This window comes from Pongo pygmaeus, chromosome 5, assembly GCF_028885625.2.
Source record: "Pongo pygmaeus isolate AG05252 chromosome 5, NHGRI_mPonPyg2-v2.0_pri, whole genome shotgun sequence".
Taxonomy (NCBI): domain Eukaryota; kingdom Metazoa; phylum Chordata; class Mammalia; order Primates; family Hominidae; genus Pongo; species Pongo pygmaeus.
Genome location: NC_072378.2, coordinates 25814911 through 25839089, shown reverse-complemented (window position 1 = coordinate 25839089; position 24179 = coordinate 25814911). Strand labels below are relative to the sequence as shown.

The 24179-nt window shown below is 40.0% G+C and overlaps 4 protein-coding genes and 1 pseudogene across 4 annotated transcripts in view; 3 read left to right on the top strand and 2 right to left on the bottom strand.

The window, feature by feature from the left end:
- The window catches only part of SLC17A1 (solute carrier family 17 member 1), a 115031-nt gene extending 103291 nt beyond the window's left edge, over positions 1–11740 (top strand). Inside the window, exon 13 of the mRNA XM_054491734.2 lies at positions 11307–11740. The gene's annotated coding sequence lies outside the window, so the exon portion shown is untranslated. The remainder of the gene's footprint in view (positions 1–11306) is intronic.
- Positions 1652–2832, bottom strand: LOC129038993 (histone H2A-beta, sperm-like; annotated as a pseudogene).
- On the top strand, positions 2904–3499 carry LOC129038571 (histone H2B type 1-A-like). The gene has a single exon (XM_054491738.2). It carries the CDS (start codon positions 2904–2906, stop codon positions 3285–3287), a length of 384 nt encoding a protein of 127 aa, XP_054347713.2. The 3' UTR covers positions 3288–3499.
- On the bottom strand, positions 7749–8335 carry LOC129038570 (histone H2B type 1-A). The gene has a single exon (XM_054491737.2). It carries the CDS (start codon positions 8183–8185, stop codon positions 7802–7804), a length of 384 nt encoding a protein of 127 aa, XP_054347712.1. The 5' UTR covers positions 8186–8335; the 3' UTR covers positions 7749–7801.
- Positions 8558–10783, top strand: LOC129038569 (histone H2A type 1-A). Its single transcript, XM_054491736.2, has one exon. The coding sequence runs from the start codon at positions 8585–8587 to the stop codon at positions 8978–8980; it is 396 nt and encodes a 131-aa protein (XP_054347711.1). The 5' UTR covers positions 8558–8584; the 3' UTR covers positions 8981–10783.
- Positions 11741–24179: the final 12439 nt, after the last annotated feature.

Below are 24179 nucleotides of genomic sequence, written 5' to 3'. Positions count from 1 at the left end.
AGATTAATGCCATCATTTTGAAGCAGCTGCAATTACTACATTGAACATAAGTGAGTTACTGAAATGATATTTTTTGAAACTTGATCACAGGTCTTTTTCTGAAAGGGTGTATGGCTCTGAGGAGAACTGTTGATTTCCAATAATTATTTCCCAGTTAATTGTGGGGCATTGCCCTGCAGATGTTACTTAAATCTGATTTTATTTTCCTTCTACTGGTATAGGAGAATCTTTTTAATACCCTTTTTAAAGATTTGTCTAATCATAAAGAACATTATTAAATAACAGTGATTTTAAAAGTCCTCTAACAACAACTACTAGTATTCCACTAAGAAACAAAGATTATCCATCTAAACATATTAACAAATGCCTTTTAAGCATCTACTGAGTTTAAGATTTATTTTTCCTTTAGCAAACAGGTTTGCATTTTACTCAGCATTCAAACATCCTTACACTCGTAGATGGATCCCGGTTTATCACTGTTAACTTTTTAATTGGCTACCAGAGTTGATTGCTCATATTTAATGGAAGATTTGTGTATATTTACTTATAACTGAGAATGTGCTGCACTTAGTAGCATGCCTTCTTCATTCACTTTTGGGATTTTTTTAATAATTTGAAACCACTTCGTTGGCTGTAGATTTATCCTTTTCTTAAATGTCTAGGAAGAAGGCTGATATTTGAGGATGTTAGCTCATTGGTAACCTCATTTTTTTCCCCGTTCATTTTAATCCTCACTGCTTTCTAGGTTTAATTTAAGCAATTTCTATTTTTTCAGAAACTCTTACATTTCTTCAATATTTTCAAATATGTTAACATAGGTTTTTTTAAACTATGTCCTTGTAACCTTAAAACAATTCCTAAATATCTCTATCTAAATTAAGTTCTCAGGAGGTTTAATAATTGTTTTCAACAAATAGTTCTTATATTTATTTAATTCTATAGGTTTAGGGTAATAATTTTATGGACACAAGCATTGTGAAGAAAATAACTTTTGGCAGTGCGCAGTGGCTCACACTTGTAATCCCAGCACTTTGGGAGGCCCAGGTGGGCAGATCACCTGATGTCAGGAGTTTGAGATCAACCTAACCATCGTGGTGAAACCCCGTCTCTACTAAAAATACAAAAAATTAGCCGGATAGAGCGGCACGTGCATGTAATCCCAGCTACTTGGGAGGCTGAGGCAGGAGAATCACTTCAACTCAGGAGGTGGAGGTTGCAGTGAGATTGTACCACTGCACTCCAGCCTGGGCGACAGAGCAATACTCTGTCATAAACACACATACACACACACACACACACACAGTATTAGGCTTTGGTTTGAGATATAACCCACATACTAAAATATTAGTATCTTTATACTTATAAATATTAGTATTTATAAGTATGAACATATTTATATCTCAGTGTGTCCATTATATCTCAAACCAAAGCCTAATTATAGGTTTGTATCTTAATGTGTAGGTTATAAACCTTATAAACATTATAAATTTTATTGTAGTGTATTAGGCACTTTCACATAAGTAAGGTATCACATATCTGTATGTACCTTTTATCTTTTGGTTTATTAACATGGCATGGCTACGTTCTTCTAGACATATAACCATCCTAGAATTCTCGGAAGGTAATTCTTTGGCAGAAGAAAACATGCGCCCTAGGAGTATGTTTAGATATGCCCATTCCTTGACTGATGTCCATACAGTCTCCCAACAAGAGTTGTGCTGAAAGCCGCAAGTTTACAAATCTTCCTTTGCTTCTAATCATTTAGTCTAATTCGACACTCTAACTAAAATTCAACCCCCAAAATAGGATTCCCCATCTTCACATTATTTTTCTCAGGAATTACATAGGGTGTCACAATGACGTCCTAATTTGTTTGTTCATTTTCCCAAGAAGAATGGCATTTCCCCTTCCAGGAGCCTGCTATAATCACTGCTCTGCCCACCTGAAGTAGGTGCTGAAACAGTTCCACCCAGAAACATCAAGTTCTGCTGTCAATACTACCGAGTATGAAAGGAAACTGCTTCGGATACCCCAATAACCAGAACTGTTCTGAGTCCTGTTTACGAAAGCTGTAGTCTTATTGACGAAACAGCATTTTGTAATCCTTTTGTAAACTAGCTCTTTCTCAGAAATTGAGTGGCTCTGAAAAGGGCCTTTGATTTCAGCTTTGGGGATTTTTTTGTTTTTGTTTTTGTTTCTTCTAGACATTAGACATTCAAGTCACTTCGCTGGCTTTTACAACTTGCGTGGTTATTCATAATGGACTTTGTGGTAATGGCTCCCAATCCTTTGGGACAGCAGCACAGCTTGGATTTTGGGCAAAACGTCACCCTAAGCCATTGTCACTCGGCCCAGCGCTTGTTGAGCTCCTCGTCGTTGCGGATGGCCAGCTGCGGGTGGCGCGGGATGATGCGGGTCTTCTTCTTGTCCCGACGCCAACTGCAGGGTGCCGGAGGCCAGGTACTCCAGAACCGCCGGCAGGTACGCTAGCGTGCAGCCCCCGACCCTCTCGGCATCGTTGCCCTTGCTGAGCAGCCGGCTGACACCGCCCACGGGGAACTGCAGAACCTCTCTGAATGAATAGCGCGTACCTTTCCCTCGAGCTTCCCTAGTCTAAGACATAGCCCAAAACTAAAAGTTATAACGGAAAAAGACACCCGTTAAAACGGGTACTCAGCGTATTTCTAGTCTGACAGCAGATTGTGGATTATCTGATTGATTGGCTGACAGCCATCTATCCAATCAGAGAACCTTACTGCTATTGCCTTATTTACATACTCTACCTAATATCCAATCAGATGTTGGATGCAAATGACGTAGGTTGAGGGCCATGCCTATAAATATCATGCTTCGCTCCAGTCAAACATCAGTTAGTGATCTCCCCGTGAACTTGGAAGATAAACATGCTGGAGCTTGCTTCAAAGGGGACTACCACTTCCAAAAAGGGCTTCAAGAAGGCAGTCGCTAAAACTCAAAAGAAGGAGGACAAAAAGCGCAAGAGATGCCGCAAAGATAGCTATTCTATTTACGTCTACAAGGTGCTGAAGCAGGTCCACCCGGACACTGGAATCTCTTCCAAGGCCATGAGTATCATGAATTCTTTTGTTAGTGACATTTTTGAGCGCATTGCCGGTGAGGCTTCCCGCCTGGCACATTATGACAAGCGCTCGACCATCACCTCTAGGGAGATCCAGACGGCCATGAGCCTTCTGCTGCCCGGGGAACTAGCCAAGCATGCTGTGTCGGAGGGCACCAAGGCTGTCACCAAGTATACCAGCTCCAAGTAAAACATGATCCAGCCAGCAGATGAGCTCCACAAACCAAAGGCTCTTTTAAGAGCCAATGAAAGTTTCTAATAGGGCTGTAGAATGTTTATTATAGAGTATGCCTCATTGCCAGACAGATAATTTTTTCCTAGACTAGGCATAACATGGTTAACTTTAAGTCTAAACTTTGCATTAATCAACTGTATCTGCAGCAGTATTGGTAAAAGCTAAAATCTCACAGCGAGGCAATTAAATGGGAGCTCCCATAATCCTGGGTTCATGGGGATATTCTTTCTGTGGACAGTGCCATGGGGAAATATGGCTTGCCTTTTGTCAAGACGTTTTCTACTACAAACCCTCTACGATGACAGCAAAAAAGGCCTGGAGCTCCCCACTTAGGGAAGTCTGGCACTGAGCATTAGGCTGTTTGCTTTTTCTTGACTTTGGCCATAATGTGTGCAAAACATCCTCCAAGTCCGGGTGGACCTGCTTCAGCACCTTGTAGATGTAAACAGAATAGCTCTCTTTGCAGCATCTCTTGTGCTTTTTACACTCCTTTTCTTGCACATTATGAAAAGTGATCAGGCTAACTCCCCTTGAACTGCTGGAATTTGAGGTCCAAAGCCCAAGGTTTCTGCGTCTTTGTGAACTCCAGTAAACTGCTTACTCAGTATCACAGTTCTTATGTTGCTTAGCCCCTTAAGAATTCTCTCCATAGGGATTTCCAGTTGATCCCAACAGAACTGTTCCTGAACTTCTGCATTCTCTATATCCATGAGTACCACCCTATTCACATGGTTGTCCAAGCCAGAAATGTATTTTTTCCCTAACAGTCTCTGTTCAACCTCCATCCACTTCAATCTCTCAATATATGGTAATTTTACTTCCTACATATTTCTGTTGTCTGATTATTCACCATCTCCACCGCTACAATTTTTGTCTGCATACTCATGATCTCACACTTGAATTAGTTTCTAATTAATCTCACTGCTCTTAATCTTGCCTCCCTAAAATCCACTCTCCACCCAACTATTTTCATTTTTTAAATTGACAAAAATTATGTATTTATTGTGTACAACATGATGTTTTGATATATGTATACATTGCAAATCAATCTAATTAACATATGCATTACCCCACATATTTTTTATGAAAACACTTAAAATCTACTCTCTTTGCAATTTTCAAGAATACAACATATTGTTACCAACTATAATCAGCATATTGTACAATAGAGCTCTTCAACTTATTCCTTCTAAGTGAAATTTCATATCCTTTAACCAATAACTTCCCACCACTCCCCAACTGTAGCCACTGGTAACCACCACTCTGCCCTCTACTTATATGAGTTCAACTTTTTTTTAATTCCACTTATGAGATCATACAGCATTTGTCTTTCTGTGCCTTGCTCATTTCACTTAACATCCTCCAGGTTCATCCATGCTGCTGCCAATGACAGAATTCTTTTTCTTTTTTGAGGCCAAATAGTATTCTATTATGTATATATGCCACATTTTCTTTAGCCATTCATCTGCTGATGGACATTTATGTTCTTTCTATATCTTGTCTATTGAGAATAATTCTGCAGTGAACATGGGAGTACAGATATCTCTTTGAAAAACTGATTTTATTTCCTTTCAATATATACGCAGTAGTAGGATTGTTGGATTATATGGTAGTTCTATTTTTAATTTTTTGAGGAAATTCTATACTGTTTTCCACAATGTATGCACTAAAATATTACAATTTTCAATCTTATTTGAAGCACAAATATTACTATATCATACATTTTTAAAAATATTTTGAAAACTCAATTTGGTATTGTTTTATTAATAGTATTAAACATATTTTATTGCATGCACTTAGAAATTTATATTAAGCTGTGTATAGGATCAGCTAGACTTGCAAAGAAATCCATAGTACAATAAAAGTTTTGAATGTTGGAGCTTTTTGGATTACGGATGCTCAACCTGTATTGCAAACATGTAAAATTCAAGAAAATCTACCAGGAAACCAATAGGAAAATAAGTCAATTCAGTGAGGTGTACTAGAAGGATATAAAAAAAAAAAACAATGCACAGAAAGCAGTCTTACATATACAACAACAAAATGTTAAAAAAAAAATAACGAATAGGAAATACCTCATTTATAGTAACAACAAAAGCAAAATACCCAGAACTATACTTAACTTTTTAAAATGCCAAATATATATGAAGGTAGATGATCAGTTCACACCCATCCTGTGGTTTTCTGTAGGTGAATGACTCAGGCAGCACCTGGACTAGCTCAGTTCTAGAAAATGGACCTGAGAGGAACAGGGTCCTCTGGGAAGACTCCTCTTGCTCTCAATCCAAGACCCAGTGGAATAGGCTGACTCTTCCTGCCTTTACTTTATCCTATCCTCTCTGCATGAACACTTGGAACTGTAACCAGTATGATTGCAAAGTCACAGTGTGGAGAAGGGCAGAGGCATGACTGCAGGGTAGTGGAGCCAGGGCTGTGATCATCCTATTGGTGGAACTTCTCTGCCTTTATGTTGTCCTGTTTGGTTGCATTACTTATCTCAACCAGTTCAGCCAGCATTTCCTATTATTTGCAGCAAAAATACATCTGATATAAAAGCTACATGAAGTTTGGTCTGAAAAGAGTTTGTATTTGCTGGTATTCCTACTTATCTATTGCCCAAATAAGCCTAAAAGTCCTCGGGTAATCAGGGTAGTCTACTGAGAGTGGTCACAAAGTTGACAGGTTATTTGGCAGCTATGTGATACCTGCTGTTTTCCAAGGTGTTAGAGAAGCATGAATCCCTGATTAGAGATGATCCCATCCCCTATACAAGGTGAGCATAGATGCTAGATGCCCCTTCCCCCCGATTTGTCACCTCCTTGGAAGATTTCCCAGCTGAAGCATGCAGGGGCTTTGCAGGGACTGTCTTACTGTGCACAAAAGTGTGGGGGCACTTATTTTAACGCGTCTTGTTGTACATTGATATATTTTTTTTTTGTTTTTGAGACGGAGTCTCACTCTGTCACCCAGACTGGAGTGCAGTGGGGCGATCTCGGCTCACTGCAACCTCCGCCTCCTGGGTTCAAGCAATTCTCCTGCCTCAGCCTCTCGAGTAGCTGCAATTACAGGCACGTGCCACCACGCCCAGCTAATTTTTTGTATTTTTAGTAGAGACAGGGTTTCACCGTGTTAGCCAGGATGGTCTCGATCTCCTGACCTCGTGATCTGCCCTCCTCGGCCTCCCAAAGTGCGGGATTACAGGCGTGAGCCACTGCGCCCGGCCGGTACTAACTTTTTAATGTAAAGAAAGCACATATACTTATCCAAAATTTTGTTAAAAGATAACGGTTAAATGAACATACGTTAAACAAATTGAGAATTCCAGCTAACCACAGGTTTCCAGGAAGTAATATTTGATCCATTTTTAAGGTGGCTGAAATCAGTTTAATGCTTGAGAGCCCTTACAGATGGAGTCCAACAACCGGTAACACGACAATGAAGGAAACTATTATAAATTTAAGAAAATTAAAGGACATTTTAAATCCCTTTAATTCCTGCTAACCAGATTTGTGAGTTCTCCAAAGAGTTCGCATAATCATTTCCACACCTTGACTTACTTGTGGCACAAAACGTAACTTCCTCTCAACTATTCCCTTTTTGTGAGGTCTTAAAATTTGGGATCATAATGCAAGTTATACTGTCTACGTCGCTGCGCTTTTTAGTTTTATATATGTAATGCTAACCTTAAATATACCAGTATCAGCATGTAGCTTTTACACAAACTAGGGGTTTTTTTGGTTTTTTTGAGACAGTCTCGCTGTCACCAGGTGACATCTCGGTGATGATCTCGGCTCACTGCAATCAAGCAATTCTCTTGCCTCAGCCTCCCAATCAGCTGGGACTACGGTGCACACCACCACGCCCACCTAATTTTTGTATTTTTAGTAGAGACGGAGTTTCACCTTGTTGGCCAAGATGGTCTCCATCTCTTAACCTCGTGAACGCCAGCCTCGACCTCTGCAAGTGCTGGGATTACAGGCGTGAGTCACGGTGCCTAGCAAGGATTGTCTTGCTGCAACTAGTTCGTCTACCCACCCTTTTAAGAGACTCAAGTCTACCCTCAGCCCACAGCTGATGTGAGTATGTTCGCGGTGGCTCACGCTTGTGATCCCAGCACTTTGGGAGGCCGAAGCGGGTGCATCACGAGGTCAAGAGTTTGAGACCATCCTGGCCAACATGCTGAAACCCCGTCTCTACTAAAAACACAAAATTTAGCCGGGCGGGGTGGCGGGCGCCTGTAGTCCCAGCTACTCAGGAAGCTGAGGCAGGAGAATGGCGTTAACTCAGGAGGCGGAGCTTGCAGTGAGCCGAGATTCCGCCACTGCATTCCAGCCCGGGAGACAGCGAGACTCCGCCTCAAACACACACACACACACACACACACACACACAAAGCTAAGCTCTTTCACAGTATGTTTAAGTGGCTCTGAAAAGAGCCTTTGGGTTAGAAATGACGTTTACTTGGCAGGCTTATTTGGAGCTGGTGTACTTAGTGACAGCTTTGGTGCCCTCAGACACGGCATGTTTAGCCAGCTCTCCCGGCAGGAGCAGGCGCACTGCTGTCTGAATCTCTCTGGAAGAGATGGTGGAGCGCTTGTTGTAGTGAGCCAAGCGTGATGCCTCACTCGCTATACGCTCAAAGATATCAGTGACGAAGGAATTCATAATACTCATGGCTTTGGAAGAGATTCCAGTGTCCGGATGGACCTGCTTTAGCACCTTGTAAATATAAATAGAATAGCTCTCCTTCCGGGTCCTCTTGCGCTTTTTGCCTTCTTTCTTCTGGGTCTTAACGACAGCTTTCTTAAAGCCCTTCTTGGAAATGGTAGCACTTTTAGACGACAACTCTGGCATAGCTACCACACACTTCTGTAGTGTTACACAACTCTTCTTCAGTGTTACACAGCTCTTCAGTGTTACACAGCTCTTTTCAATGTTAAACAGCTCTTCAGTGTTCAACGGCCCCAAACGACCTCAGCCCCCACCTTCACCAAGTAAACGAACAAAGCGGGAAGATGAAAGACGCGGTATTTATAGGCACGGCCCTCAAACGCCGCATTCGGTATCCAAAATCTGATTGGACAATGGGAAGTGGCGTGAATGCAAATGAGGCGATTCTAGTACGACTTTCTGATTGGGTAGACGGCCATCAGCCAATCAGATAGCAAAGTCCAACCTCAGTCAGACTATAAATAGGCCCAGTAGCAGCTTTAGAAGTCTGATTTTTCCATTGCTGTAATTTAGTGTGAGGAGATGTCGGGACGAGGGAAGCAGGGTGGAAAAGCCCGCGCCAAAGCTAAGTCCCGCTCTTCTAGAGCGGGCTTGCAGTTTCCCGTAGGTCGGATCCATCGTCTGCTTCGTAAAGGAAACTATGCAGAGCGGATAGGGGCAGGCGCACCAGTGTACTTGGCGGCAGTGTTAGAGTATCTGACAGCAGAAATCCTTGAACTGGCTGGCAATGCTTCTCGCGATAACAAGAAAACTCGCATTATTCCCCGCCACCTGCAGCTAGCTATCCGCAATGATGAGGAACTCAATAAGCTTTTGGGCGGCGTGACCATTGCCCAGGGCGGAGTCTTGCCCAACATTCAGGCAGTGCTGCTGCCCAAGAAGACTGAGAGTCACCACCATAAAGCCCAAAGCAAGTAACTTCGGGTTGTCATTGATAATGACGTGTCACAAAAAACAAAAGGCTCTTTTCAGAGCCACCTACCGTCTCAGAAAAGGCTGTACATTACAAAATGTTACTGCTGTTAGGCAGCCATCTTACGTGCCTGTCAGAAGTAATGCCCGTTTAAGCGCATTTCGGGAATGTACGGGGACTGAATTTTCAAGGAGCGTTGCATCGACCATTAGTTTGAAGTAGTTTTGGTTATATATGTCACTGGGCGAGGTGGTTTAACGCTTGTGAGCTGTCAATACTTGGCAGTTGTGGAGGTTGGAGCGGGAGGGTCGTTTAAGCCCGGGGCTTAACTGTTAACATAATTGCGACCCTGTCCCCATAGAAACTAGCCGGGCCTGGTGGTGCAGGCCTGTGGTTTCAGCTGCTCGGGAGGCTGCGGTGGGAGGGTTGTTCATGAGTCCGGGAGGCGAAAGTTACAGTGAACGAAGATTGCTCCACTGCACTCCAGTCTGGGTGACATGAGCGAGACTGTATCTCAAACTGGAGTTACGTATGTCAGTTATGTTAAGGGTTACACATGGAAGTGAAAATTGCATTACAAGCAGGAGAGGGGTAATCTTCCAGTTTAAATCCAGGCAACATCAGTCTGGCTGGTTAAAGTACATTTTAGAGAATTTCCTTTCAAATATGGTAGTTTCACGAAACATTCATAATTAAATGTGGCATGTAAGTAAGTTAAAATTTGGGTAAACGTATGTTTGATACCTGTGGCTTCACGTACTTTGTAAAGAGTAATAGAATTATTTCTTAAAATGTAAGTAAAATATGTTTAAAAGCCTTACACCATATGTGATGGTGAGATACTAGTGTCAGACTCAGGCAGGAATGGGACTAGAAGGCCTAACATAATTTGAAGTTTAGAAATTTGGAACAGTATATGCTTCAAAAGTTTTGACTGTTGAAAAGAGGCAAAATAGTTTGTTGATCTGTGTTTGTAGTTTGTGCTGTAAACACCAAGAGAAAGTGAAAAACAAAACCCATTCAGTAACACTGGCAAATAACTAAATTAAAAATTACTGTACGATATTCAACAGCTGACCTTACCTCGAAAAAAAAAACTCATTTGGTTACAAAAAAAAAAAAAACTGCTAAACACTTGATATCTACACATAATAAGGCGTGTATAGAAAGAGGTAAAGTTCTGTAAAATAAAACATGCCGAGTAAGGACAATCAAGTTACAAAAGTCAGTCATCCCTTGAATTAACCTGCATACATAGTAAGTAAGGGATGCAATTAGGGAAGGCAAAAACTGAAGACATTTCTGAAAACAGAAATGGCAACTATATGTTGAATAAAACTGGGTAATATTTAGAACATGGCAAATGTGAAACTTAAAATCAGGATATAAGACAAATCTAAACAGATGAATTCCAAGTAATTAATGTAGATTCTTTGTCAAGGAAGTGGCACTTAACTTCCCAGACTTGCCAAGGCAGAGGAGGAGGGACTTGACTTTATAGAAGAGAACCTGTGTATTCTTCTATTCCAAATGCACTACATAATACTTTTATTTCCATCTCTAATGCAATCCTATTAAAATTGCATTAAACTAAATGTTTAGATAGAATAAAATATATTAAAAAATTATTAATACATGTTAAAGGAGACATGCCCCTTGATTTTTCAAAACAATTTACTTGCAGAAGTTTCTGATTCTTCTTTTTTTGGAGCCAGAGTCTCCCTCTATCACCCAGGCTGGAGTGCAGTGGCACGATCTCGGCTCATTGCAACCTCCGGCTTCCGGGTTCAAGTGATTCTCCTACCTCAGCCTCCTGAGTAGCTGGGATTATGAGTGCCTGCCACCATGCCCAGCTAATTTTTGTATTGTTAGAGAGACAGTGTTTCGCCATGTTGGCCAGGCTGGTCTCCAACTCCTGACCTCAAGTGATCTGCCCGCCTCAGCCTCCCAAAGTGCTGGGATTACAGGTGTGAGCCACCGCACCCAGCCTTGATTTCTTCTTATAGAACTTTCACACATTTCTTAGAGTTTATCTCCAGGTATTCTTTTTTATTACTGTATTTTGGGGAAATATTAGAAGGGTTTCTTATGTTTTCTGATTGACCATGTTTTACAGATAGAACATTCTTGATTTTCGTACTGGTTTGTATTTCCTTCCTTATTCTGTCATTTCTGTTGTCCAGCTTTTTTCCTCTGTGGTTTTCCAGGCAGGCAGAAAAATCATATAATTTTGTCCTGTTGTTTTAAATAGTTGACTTTGTCTAAATGCATTGTCTAATAGTTATTCGTGATAATAAAAATGGTGATATTGACTTTTTTTTCCCCCGACAGCCTTCCTCTGTCGCACAGACTGGAGTGCAGTGGCCTGATCTCAGCTCACTGCGCCTCTGCCTCCTGGATTCAAGCGATTCTCCTCCCTCATTCTCCCAAGTAGCTGGGATTACAGGCGTGTACCATCATGTCTGGCTAATGTTTATATCTTTAGCAGAGACAGGGTTTCACCATGTTGGCCAGGCTGTCTCGAACTCCTGACCACCCACCTTGGCCTCCTAAAGTGCTGGGATTACAGACGTGAGCAACCATGCCCAGCTGACTTATTTTTTATTATAATCAGACTAATATGACACTTGCTCATGCCTAATGCCGGGTTTTTATGTGATTTGTGTAATTCCAAAATTTCTAAGAGTTGTTAATTAAAAATAAATATTGGCTATTAACAAAACTTTAGCAGCAACTGAGACAAATATATGCCACTTTTTTCCCTTTACTTTTTTTTTTTTTTTTTTTTTTTTTTTTTTTGAGTGGTGAGGGCAGGGACAGAGTTTTGTTCTTATCACCCAGGCTGGAGTGCAATGGCACCATCTCAGCTCACTGCAACCTCTGCTTCCTGGCTTCAAGCGATTCTCCTGCCTCAGCCTCCTGAGTAGCTGGGATTACAGGCACCTGCCACCACACCCAGCCTATTTTTTTTTTTTTTTTTTTTTTTTTTTTTAGTAGAGACAGCGTTTTGCCATGTTCAGCAGGCTGGTCTCGAACTCCTGACCTCAGGTGATCCGCCCGCCTCGGCCTTCCAAAGTGCTGGGATTACAGGCATGAGCCACCGTGCTCAGCCTCCTTTTATTTTTTATGATAAATCACGTTGAAGGAATTCAGAACACACCACTCCAAAATATGTCACTCTGACATATTGACTATTTGGAGTTAAAGACACTTGAAAAACAGCAGATGCACATACACTCTGACCTTCCTTTTGTTTCTTAAAAGCAGGAGATGAAAGATGCCCTCCCTATACCAGAAGGAAAGTATCATTCTCATCAAGGACAGAAAATTAAGGCCAAGGAAAATCTGTACAAATAAACCTTGTTACACCAACCCTTACCTCTCTAGTCACTTCTCCACCTAATTAATTACTCTAACCCAAGCCCCTTTGCTGTCACATTTTCACAACTTACTGCACTGTGTCAGATTCTTCATATAAGCATTCCATTCTTTGTCTTTGGGTCTTAATTTCCTACTCCTGTGCCACGTAAAACTTGCATTCAGTAAATTTATATGCTTTTCTCCTGTTGACCTCTCTTACGTCAATTTAATTCTCAAGCTCAACCAAAATATCCTGAGGGTAGAAGTAAAGTTTTGCTTCCTCCACTACATTATGGATTTCTCATCAGAAATCACAGAAGTCATGGAAGGATAGAATAATACCTTCCGAGTTCTAAAGCAAAATACCTTTCAATTTAAAATTCTGTGCTCAGATGAACTTTTTTGTGTGTAAGGTGAAACAGTTTTTGGACAAAGATTGGAAAGTTTTGCCACTCACAGATTCATACTAGAAGAATTAATGCTAAAGAATGTACTGAAATAAAAAGACTGAACTCAGAAGAAAGACTGAGATGCAATAAACAATAATATTGCCAAAGGAAGAGGTAAAAGTATAAATACATCTAAATAAATACACTAGTTGTAAAAAAAAAAAACCTACAATAATACCACAATATTAAAAAACAATGAACCAAAAACACTGGACAATAGTTACAGAAGATGAAAGGGGCTGAAACAAATGAAAGCATGTTGATGTCCTTGTACTGTTTATAAGGAGGACAGACATACTGATATATTTTCTTAAGTCAGGTTTATATTTTATGATATTAAATGTAACCACTAAAATAATAATGTAGACTAGAAAGAAGGGGGTAATAGCAAAAAAAATGAGTCCAGTGGAAAGCAGGAAATCAGAAAGGACTGGCATGACAAATTAGAATGCAAAGTCAAACATTAGAAATGAGTCCAAATATCAAAATGAAGGTTAACCGATTAAATTTGCCATTTAAAAGACAGTATTTGACTAGGAGTAAAACATAGCTATACCTTGGTTATAAAATACCTAAAATTTATTGGCACAGAACATTTAGAAGAAAAGGAATGGAAAAAATATATTCCAGACAAAACTGTCCCCCAAAAAATTGTTTTGCAAAATCAATAGCAGAGATATTTAATGAAAAAATAATTTGAAAATTAAAAGCGGAAAAATTAGGTAGATACACTATTTCTCATTGTGTTAACACCCCAAAGCACAGCTTTATAGAAAACAAACAGCAGAAATGTATGACAAAGAATACATTCACAATTATACTGTATATTTTAATATGTCTGTCTTGGAAAAAGGTAATCACCCCTACCACATATTGGAATGTTAAAAACACACTAAAGCATAATTCATGAGTTTAATAGCAAAACCATAAACCTCTTACTGTGTCTCTGTCTGTCTCTGTGTCAGTCTACCAGTATGCCTCTGTTTCTATCTCTCTCTAAAATGTATGTTATTAATTGTCATCTATATGCTTAAGCGTCCCAAAGAAACCTGAGTCCTCTACCCTAAACTTTATTTATTTTTTAAAAAATATATTATTATATATATATATTTTAAAAAATATATTATTATATATATATTTTTAAAAAAATATATTATTATATATATTTTTTTAAAAAAATATATTATTATATATTTTTTTTAAAAAAATATATTATTATATATATTTTTTTAAAAAAATATATTATTATATATATATTTTTTGAGAGACGGAGTTTCTCTCTGTCGCCCAGGCTGGATTGCAGCCACACTATCTTGGCTCACTGCAATTGCCGCCTCCTGGATTCACGCAATTCTCTTGCCTCAGCTTCCCAAGTAGCTAGGACTATAGGCTTGTGCCACTACATCCAGCTTTTGTATTTTTAGTAGAGACAGGGTTTCACTATATGTTGGTCAAGCTGATCTCCAACCCTGACCTCAGGTGATCCGCCCGCCTCGGCCTCCCAAAGTGCTGGGATTCTGGCCGTGAGCCACCGTGCCCGGCCTCTTCCCTAAACTTTAGAGTCATAGATTTATGATTTGTTCCACAAATATTGAGAGTTTACGAAGTACCAGGCGCAGTTCTAATCGTTTTACTATTATAAATAATGCTGAAACAAACATCTACATGCATACGGTGTTTTCTTTCTCCTGCAGTGTCTTTTTGATAGATATTTCCAGCATTGGAGAAACAGTGCTGTACAAATCAGATGAGATCCTGTCCTCCTGGAGCCGAAGTTCCTTATTCTTACTCACCACCCACATACCCGCCATCATCAAGTCTTACATACATAAGGTCTTCTCTCCCTTTGCCATTTCTCCGATTAAGATCTCTCAACTGCTCCCCCTAGCTGTCTCACCAGGCTCTTACTACACTATCCTATGCTGTGGTCATAACTAATCTACTTGCAGTTCCTTGAACCCATTGCGCTTTAATTCACCTGTATCTTTATGAGTTGTGTAACTTTTCTAGAATGTTCTTGCCGTTCTTCGCTTAATTAGTTTCTATGCGTCCTTCAAGGATACGCTTACACATTACATCATTTGTGAAGCTTTCCTTGACGATTCCCCCCACAATCTTAGAGTCATTTAGATGTCCCTCTGGTGACCTTGTTGCACATTCTAGTTAAAGGTGTTAATGTTTATGTCTGTCTCTTCTACTAAAATATAAAGCTTTTTATTTTTATAAAACTATAAAGCTTTTTATGAGAATGTTTTAATTGTTGAGCCAAATTTTGCAGTGCCTAAAATACAGAAGACACCAATTAATGACTGGTTGAATACATAAATAAAAACACTTTTTTCTGAGTTCCAGCTGCTTACTTTTTAGTATTTAAGTGATAATAGTAAAATAGAAAATTGAGAGTGGAAAGGTCATCAATCATTTCCCATTTTGACATATTTATTCTTATTTTTGTATGTTTTCCACCAACCTTTATGCTTATAGAGAACATTTTTCTCTTTCAATATCATGTTTTTTAAAATATATCATAACATTAGATTTTTAAGTGGTTATGTAATTTTATAATTCTTAATTTTTAATTCTCAATTTCGATAGCTGCATCAAGACATATACTGAGCACTTTGTACTACACATTTTTTTCTAAATGTGTTATGCACTTGATCTTGTTTAATCCTCAAAACAATCCTATAGCTAGGTACTACTATTATACCCACCTTACCAATGAAGAGATTAAACTTCTTTGGAGCAACAGAACTAGCACAGGAGCCAGCATTTCAACCCAGATAGTCTGACTCTAAAGCCCACCTTAACTGCGACTACACTAAAGTGGTTGTACCATAATTTAGTTAAATATACCATCTTTCATTGATTGGGATATTTTGGGGGGGATTTTTTTTTTCTTTTTTTGAGACGGAGTCTCACTCTGTCACCCAGGCTGGAGTCTAGTGGCACAACATCCCCCTCACTGCAACTTCTGCCTCCCAGATTCAAATGATTCTCCTGCCTCAGCCTCCCGAGTAGCTGAAATTACAGGCACGTGATGATTCACCTGCCTCAGCCTCCTAAAGTGCTGGGATTACAGGCGTGAGCCAAGCTGATCATTGTTAACTACTTAGGCTGTTTCCAATATTTTATTATTGCAATCAATGCTGTAACGAACATCTATGCAAAAATAGCTTTCACTCCTTCTGAAATATTTGTTTAAACCATTCCTAGATATGAGATGATTAGGTCAAAGAATACACAAGACTTTATGCCTTTTTCTACATATTATTACTATTCCAGATTATTGCACCAGAAGGCCAGTAGCACAGCATGGCAGTGTTTCTGTTTTATTTTGTCCTCACATAATTTGGTGTTATTTAAAGAAAAATTTGTTTAGTTGGTAAAGTACAGCATTACCACATTATTTTAGTTTGCACTCGTTTTCATCAAAGTGAGACTGAACATTTCCATATATATATACACACACATCTATCATACATATATATATATATATACACACAATCTATCATACATTGCTTATCAACAGGGATACACATTCTAAGAAATTTATCATTAGCTGATTTCATTGTATTAACATCAGAGTGTACTTCCACAAACTTAGATGGTAGAGCCTGCTACACACCTAGGCTATAGGGTATAGCATATTTCTCCTGGGTTTCTGTACAGCATGTTACTGTGGTGAACACTGTGGGTAACTGTAACATAATAGTAAGTATTTGAATATCTAAACATAGAAAAGGTACAGTAAATATATAGTGTTATAATATATGGGACCACCGTTATATATGTGGTCTGGCATTGAGCAAAACATTGTTATGTGGCTCATGACTGTATATGTTTGTTTTTGCCAGTTACTCCCATATTCTGAAATGTCTCTTTGGGTCCATAAAAAATAATTTAAACAACAAATTCAAATTAGTTGTTTTGTAACATTATAAAACTTAAGTTATATTAGGCCCTTAAATATAATATTTGCAAAATCTGAATAAAAAACAATTTTATAACGCAATCAATGAGAGCCAGTTGAATTTTTTAAACTGCCTCTTAGAGAAAGCTCTCATTAATTTGAAATGCGGTCACACATGAGCTCCTTTAAAGTCAAATATAATCAAAGCTAACACCAGGGGGAGCCCAGTAGTCATTCCATGTGAAAATATATCTGACTTTTAATACATTTCTGAAGTGACACTGGAGAAAATGTACAGTGAAATTATGAATACTGCATTTAATAGTCCTATGGAGAAAAAATAGAAATCAGTGCTTAAAATATACATTCAGACTTCAACCTTTTAGTAAAGTGAAAAAGACATGAGAATGATGATTATGTGAACAACAGTTGTAGAACACCCACGAATGCCTGTACAGATCTTGTTTCCGTTGTTATTTCTGCCTCCTATCAGCATAGGAATCTGACAGGCCTACTTCAGAATCTAACTCTGCTACTTCTAAGCTGAGAGTTCTTGAACCAGTTACATAATCTGTGCCTCAGTCTGTTCACCTGTACATGGTAATACCTACCTCACAGGGTTATTGTGAAGATCAAACTGAGCTCACATCAATAAAGCATCCGGCACATAGCCGAGGCTCAGATATGTTAGTTCATTTCTTCCTCTAAGGTGGTGATTCTCAACCAAGGGTGATTTTGCTACCAATGGTCATTCAGCAATGTTGGGAAGCATTTTTGGTTGTCACAACTGGTAGTAGGTCCGGTATCTCATAGTCAAGGCCAGAGATGCTACTAAACATCTTACAAAGGACAACTCCCCAAAACGAAAAATTATCTGCCCCCAAATGCTAAAAGTGCCAGGTTTGAGAAATCTTTATCTATCCAGAGAAATCTAATATCATCATTAATACTCCTTTGCTGAGAGCCTATTCTATGTTGGATTCAATTTGAGTTTCTGGAAATACCATGAAATATAAAGATCTTGCCATGCAGGGGATTACGGTCTAATAGTGGAACTATGGCTTATCACAGTCTGCAAGTTTGGAGACGGGAAAGAGTGAGGAAAGTTCAGAGAATATCCCTTTTTCAGTTTAGAGTAAGCACCTTCAGCACCTCCACTTCTGTGAGCAAAAGGTTGCAGAGCACCCTGAGTGCCCTTTGGCTGTCTCCATGCTAGTGGAGCAGTCCAGAGTTTCCTTCCTGGGGTTTTCTATCCCTTAATTTAGGCTTGTTTCAGAAAGAAGTGCTGGTCACTTCCTCAGCACTTCTTATTCAAGTGCTGGCCTCTGCTGCAGTAGATGTTGGGGCACAGGGGCTCTGCCTTTTCCTGCAGAATGGGCCTATGTGAGGGTTGCTTCCACTTGCTGACCCTTCAGCACATCCCCTCCCTCAGCCCTGGGGAGTTTCCTGAGGTTAGCTACGGAGGAGAGTAAGAGCCACTTCTGCCCACCGCACATGGCCAGTGGCTCATGAGAGAAAAGGCTTTTGAGTCAGAAGTCCTGTGTGAGTCCGGCTCTGCTTCTTTCTTCCTGAGGAGCCTGGGGAAAGCCTTGACATTTCTGACCTCCACTTTATAGCATGGAAGGAGGAATCTCTCATGAGGTTTATGTGAACTTTATTTGGTGCTTTGCAAATATAAATCATAATCCCCCTCGGGGATGGATTTGCTTGTTGAGTCCTGCCTGCCCAAAAGTTCTGTAACCAAGCTCAGAATTTGCCACAAAATTACTCTAGTGTGGCCTTATGTCGACAGCTAGAGGCAGGTGGAATCACGCTTAAAAGCACCTACTGTGTGTCCATTCTGAATTCATCACTTTGTGCCCATTGTTTAAGACACAAGTATGGAAGAGCACTCTAAGGGAGGCTACGGGGCTGAGTGAGCTGAATGCCTGGGAGATCACTTACTGGCTCCTCCACTGCCCATGCTTCTGTCATCAGCCAGGTAGGGAGTTCTGAATACACTCCCTTCCTAGTTTCACGTTTTTCTAAAAAGAACGCAAACGCCTATGTCATGTATCCAAAATGCATAACATTTGTAGTTATGACTGTTCCATCACATCAGAAAGTTACCAGAAACCTTTAATGAAACAGTAAGAACCGTAGTAGGGCTAATTTTATGGATGTCCTTCTGTGGAGCTTCTGAAAGAAATTGTGGGTGATGTAATTTAAAATTATGTGTAGTGTTGCGCAACAATAGTAAGGAAGCCAATTGGTAGACTCTCAGAGAAGGACAGCAGAAGCAAGTTTTGGGCTCCCTGCCTGTGTAAGAGAAAAAGATCTGAATTGGTCTGACCCCACGCCCGCAGGGAAAGAGCACCCGTGAATCTGACCTATTACTTCTACAGCAGATGGTCCAAAGGAAATGTACAGGCATTTTATACAAACATGCACCTTAAAATGAAATTTGGAGTAAAATAAACACGCACTTGGAGAGCACTTTCTCTTCTTGCTGCATCTCATAATTGACTCCACTGAAGTAAATCCTGCGTCCCAGGCAGCAGCTGAAGGACTGAGGGAAAGACCACTACACCTTTCAAACATTAACTCATGAGTTGTGCTGGGTCATCTGGCACTGCAATCCCTCCAACAGACTGTAAGCTCTTTGCTTACGGCTTGTCTCCTTGCCTAGCTTGGTGCCTCACTGAAGGAAGTTGTTATGGTGTCCCCACTTCCCCCAGGGAGAAACCATCAATTATGTTTGGGTCTTCTCTCCTCTCTGCTTCCACTCATATATAGGTGTAAAAAGCGTAATAAGACAGCAGAAAATAAAAATGATAACATATGGAATCTAACATATGCATCCACTGAGCCACAGAGCTAGGTTAACTACCTACAGAGCTAGTTAACTACCTACGCTAATCCTTCCAAGGATTCCGTGAGTAGTTATTTCTACCTTACCTCTATTTTATAGGTCAGGAAACTGAGAGGGATTTTTTTTTTTCCTATGGGCCCTGTTACGGGTTGAATTGCATACTCTCCAAATTCATATCTTGAAGTCTAACCCTCAGTACCTCAGAATACGACCTATTTGTAAATAGGATCGTTGCAAATGTAATTAGTTAAGATGAAGTCATACTGGCATAGAGTGGGCCCCTAATCCAATATGAATGGTGTCCTTATAAAAAGAGGAAATTTGGATACAGAGCCAGACATGCAAACAGGTGGAATGCCATGTGAAGATAAAGGCAGACATCAGGGTAGCACTTCTACTAGCCAAGGAACACCAAAGATTGCCAGCAAACCAACAGAAGCTGGGAAAGAGACATGAAAGAGATTCTCACTCATAGCTTTCAGAAGGAAACAGCTCTGCTAACACCTTAATTTCAGATTTCCAGCCTCCAGAACTGTAAAATGATACATTTCTGTTGTTTAAAGCCACCTAGTATGTGATACTTTCTTACGGAAGCTCTGGGAAACTAATACAGTCCCTCAGTGAGTTCTCAGCAAAGCTGGACTTTGGGTTCAGCCGTTCTGTTTCTCAGTCTAATGCTCTTTTCTTCATAGAGCAGCTGTCTCATTTCCTGAGGGGAAGTGACCACTTCCATCTGATTAATCAGGGACTGCCTCCTGGAAGAAGTGAGCCTTGAGCTGTGCTTGAAGGTGAATAATGTTTTGATGTGTGGAAAAGAGAGTGGAGACTGAGGGTCACACCAAGGATTAGGAAGGCTCCAGGCAAGTTAAGGCTAGAACAGAGAACCCATATAAGGAAGCATATCTGGTTAAAACTTTTGCATATGCTGAGTACTAGCGATATGGCTTTGCAGTGTTTTATAAATCTGCTGGAGATAAAAGTTGTGGCCAATACAAAGCCATTTAGGATTTCTGTGAACCTGAGTGTGCCAGTAATTAAAGGGTCAAGCTTTTGTGAAATCAAGTTGTTTCTCTGCCTTCCTGATAAAGGCAGGATGGGAAGTAGAGAGGGAGAAGTTCCATGAAATATATCAAATAGCCCAGTCCTACTGCTAGCAGACACTTCTCTCCTGAGTCAGTTACTTGAATCTTTTACTATTACAAGTGATCCTCTGTCTCTGGAAGATCTTTTTGTGTACCCCAGTTAAGGTAAAAATATTAGGCAAAACATTTGAAAATGAAGTTTTCTTATCCAAAACAGCCAAAGGGAAAATTTTCAGGAAGTGTTGAAGGGACTGGCACAAATGAATGATTTTGGTTAAACTGATCCCTGGGATATCCAAGCATAAGATCACAGATGGGGCTGGCTGGTGTGGTCTTTTAAGAGATCTCAACAATGACTTGTTGTATCTCAACAATAAGCCCAGAAAAATGCTTATTCAAATGGAGATAAAAATGTGATGCAGCCAGCTACAACACTTTGTTCATTTATCTGCTTTGGACTCAAGGGTTTATATATTCAGAATCTACATCTGTTAAAGGTCATCCCCAACTCTTGAGCATGTGAACCAGGCCTGCCAGCCCCCTGGTGACAAGCATGTTTAATTTAATTGCAGGCTGCCCTCTTTGCCAGCTCTTTTTGACTGAACAAGTGCTGGCTTTTTCACCCCTGCCTTAATTTGTGGTTGCAAAAATGCTGTAATCCTGATGCAGAAGCTGAGAATGGCTCTCAGATAATCACTCTGCAAAGCAATATCATTAGCAATATGAATGCTTGCCTGTGGATTGCTATCATTGTGCATGTAGTAACCAGTGCTGAGTCAGAATGGCACAGATTTATAAAAAAAATACGAAGTGTGCACCAAGAAAGGGTTCCACACAAACTATCCTTCCCTCTCCCTCTTCCCAACTGCGCACAACATTCCCTAACTCAATTTTGCCACCATCTGCACTCAGATAACTTGGGGAGTAAAATTTTGCTTCACTGTCTAGAAAAAAATGGGCATTATATTTTGACAGATGAAGAGCTGTTTGAGACTATTCGTTCTCAGATTCTTCTTTGTTATGCTTGGGTCACAGGAAGCCCTGATGTGACACATGGCAGTCTCCCCTCCAACAGCTTGCTGTTTCCCTGGGTTTCTGTTATGAAGCTAGGCCCAATTCCACTGCTCTGGGACCAAAAGGCCTTTCTTTCTTATTCTAGCCAAGGGAATTGTTTTTTGTTGTTGTTGTTTTTTGTTTGTTTGTTTGTTTGTTTTTTTGGTGGACAGTGAGGAGCCCAGGTTGCTCTCCTGGCTCTCTAAGATCTGATTTCCCCCCAAATCCTCTTCTTTATTCTATATCTTCTCCACAGACGAAGTTCTTAGGAACAACCTGGGAGACTTGCAGACCAGGGCCATGAACTTCCCAGGGTGCAATGGGGAGAATTCAAGCTGGTAATATTTTTTGTTTTTTGGAAACGGAATTTCGCTCTTGTCGCCCAGGCTGGAGTGCAATGGCGTGATCTCAACTCACTGCAACCTCCACCTCCCGGGTTCAAGCCATTCTCTTGCCTCAGCCTCCTGAATAGCTGGGATTACAGGCATGTGCCACCACGCTCAGCTAGTTTTTATATTATTAGTAGAGACGGGGTTTCACCATGTTGGCCAGGCTGGTCTCGAGCTCCTGACCTCAGGTGTTCCACTCGCCTGGGCCTCCCAAAGTGCTGGGATTACAGGCGTGAGCCACTGTGCCTGGACAAGCTGATCATAATTGATTAACAGGGTAACTAAAAAATGCAAAGTTGTCATTAATAAATGTGAAACTGTAAAAGCCAATCCTTCAGGATGAATCCCAAGTGGTTAACTGGACCTGAATTTAAAATAGAGCCAAAGACCAGTTGCTAACTAGAGGTCACAAGGAGTACTCTGAGTTCCCAGTGAATCCACACCTCTGTTCAAGTTCAGAATTTTCAGAGCTCACCTGAACCAACCAATCAGGGATCATCTGTGTTGACCAATGAGGGCTCAGCTGTATAAACCAATCAGAACTAAACAAATTTGAATATTTCATTTGCATAAACAGACCTGACTAGGAACTTGGGTGGGGCTTTTGCTATAAAACCTGTATTAAGATATACAAGCCCCATTACGTATGTCAGTACGTAAAAGCAACTCTCAACTCTGAATCTTCTTTAGGGCAGTTACAATTTTGCAGTGGCGGTTTCAGCAGCACATAGCCAGTAAGTGGTGGCCTCAAAAATTTAACTAGGTTCATATACTTTCTGCTCCCATTTATATAGGTTTTTTTCCTATTACATGTTCTTTCTGACCTGACATATCCTAGAGCTTTTCTAACTTTGGATGGGTTTATTTGGCCCAAATGGCTTGCATCTGCCCTATTAATGTATACAAGCCCCGTGAAGAATTTTAGTGCATAAAAGCTACTTTCCGGTCTGAATATTCTTTAGGGCAACAATTATTAGCAAGTAATTTTAAAGAATAATATCTGTAATTAAAGTACAGAATGAAAATATTTGCATACTTTTCCATCAGGTTATTAATTCTTCAACATGGATTGTAATCAAGAATGTAGTTAGAACTAGAAGAAACCTTAGAAATCTATCTGGCCTTTCATTTTACATAAGCAATGTAATCCTGGGAGAGTCAGGTGACTTTGTCCGAGATAAAATGGCTTAAGCTGGAATTCACATTCAGGATTAGACCCCAGGTTCAATAACTCTTTCACCACACTGTGTTTGTCAGGGGGAAGCTTCCAGCCCCTCATAGAAGAAGACTGTATATATCAGATAGTCTCACTAGATGTTAACTCACCAGGCAACACTAACTACCAAGTGCTGCCCATAAAATTGAGCAGCCTTGTGGACCATTCATACACAGTGATTTATTCAGGGAAACGTCAATCTGACAGCCAAAAAACTTGAAAATTTTAGTCATTATTGAACTATTTCAATAAACATCAAAGGAGATTGCCATAAATAAAAAACCCAGTGAACTTTCTTAAACTTCTAGCAAAAGAAATTGTGCCAAAGAGTTGGCTTTGATCTTGTTGATTGCAAATAATGAAGTCAAATTAGTAGTAAAGGATCGTATTTTCACTACCATGAAGTTTTTCTGGTAATAGGTAAGCACTAGACGGCAGGCAAGCCGTTGGCTATTGTGTCTCTTTTCATGATGGGTATAAGAAGAAAGATGTTCCCTTGACTGTAATCTGGAGTGCAAAAGAAAAAAAAATGGAGTTCATCATTTCATGCTCTAACAAATTAGTGAACACAGTTATAAATCCTTGGAAATGATTTCCCTGTGAAAATGATTACCTCAACTCTGTTGCAAACGCCATCTTCATTTTTACATACAAAAAATTAAGGTGAGAAAATGTTTAAAACTAATTAGATTCCAGGAAAGCCAATTAGGCAAGCACTAATTCTATATTTAAAGGAAGATAATGGATAGATTATTATGACAAGATAAATATGGATGATGGAAGAGGAGGAATCACGGCATAAGAAATACCACAAAATGCATCAGGTTTTTTGAAGGTCATCGCCACCCAACCCTCAACGTTCTCGCATCTCCATTGTCAGTCTCCACAGAC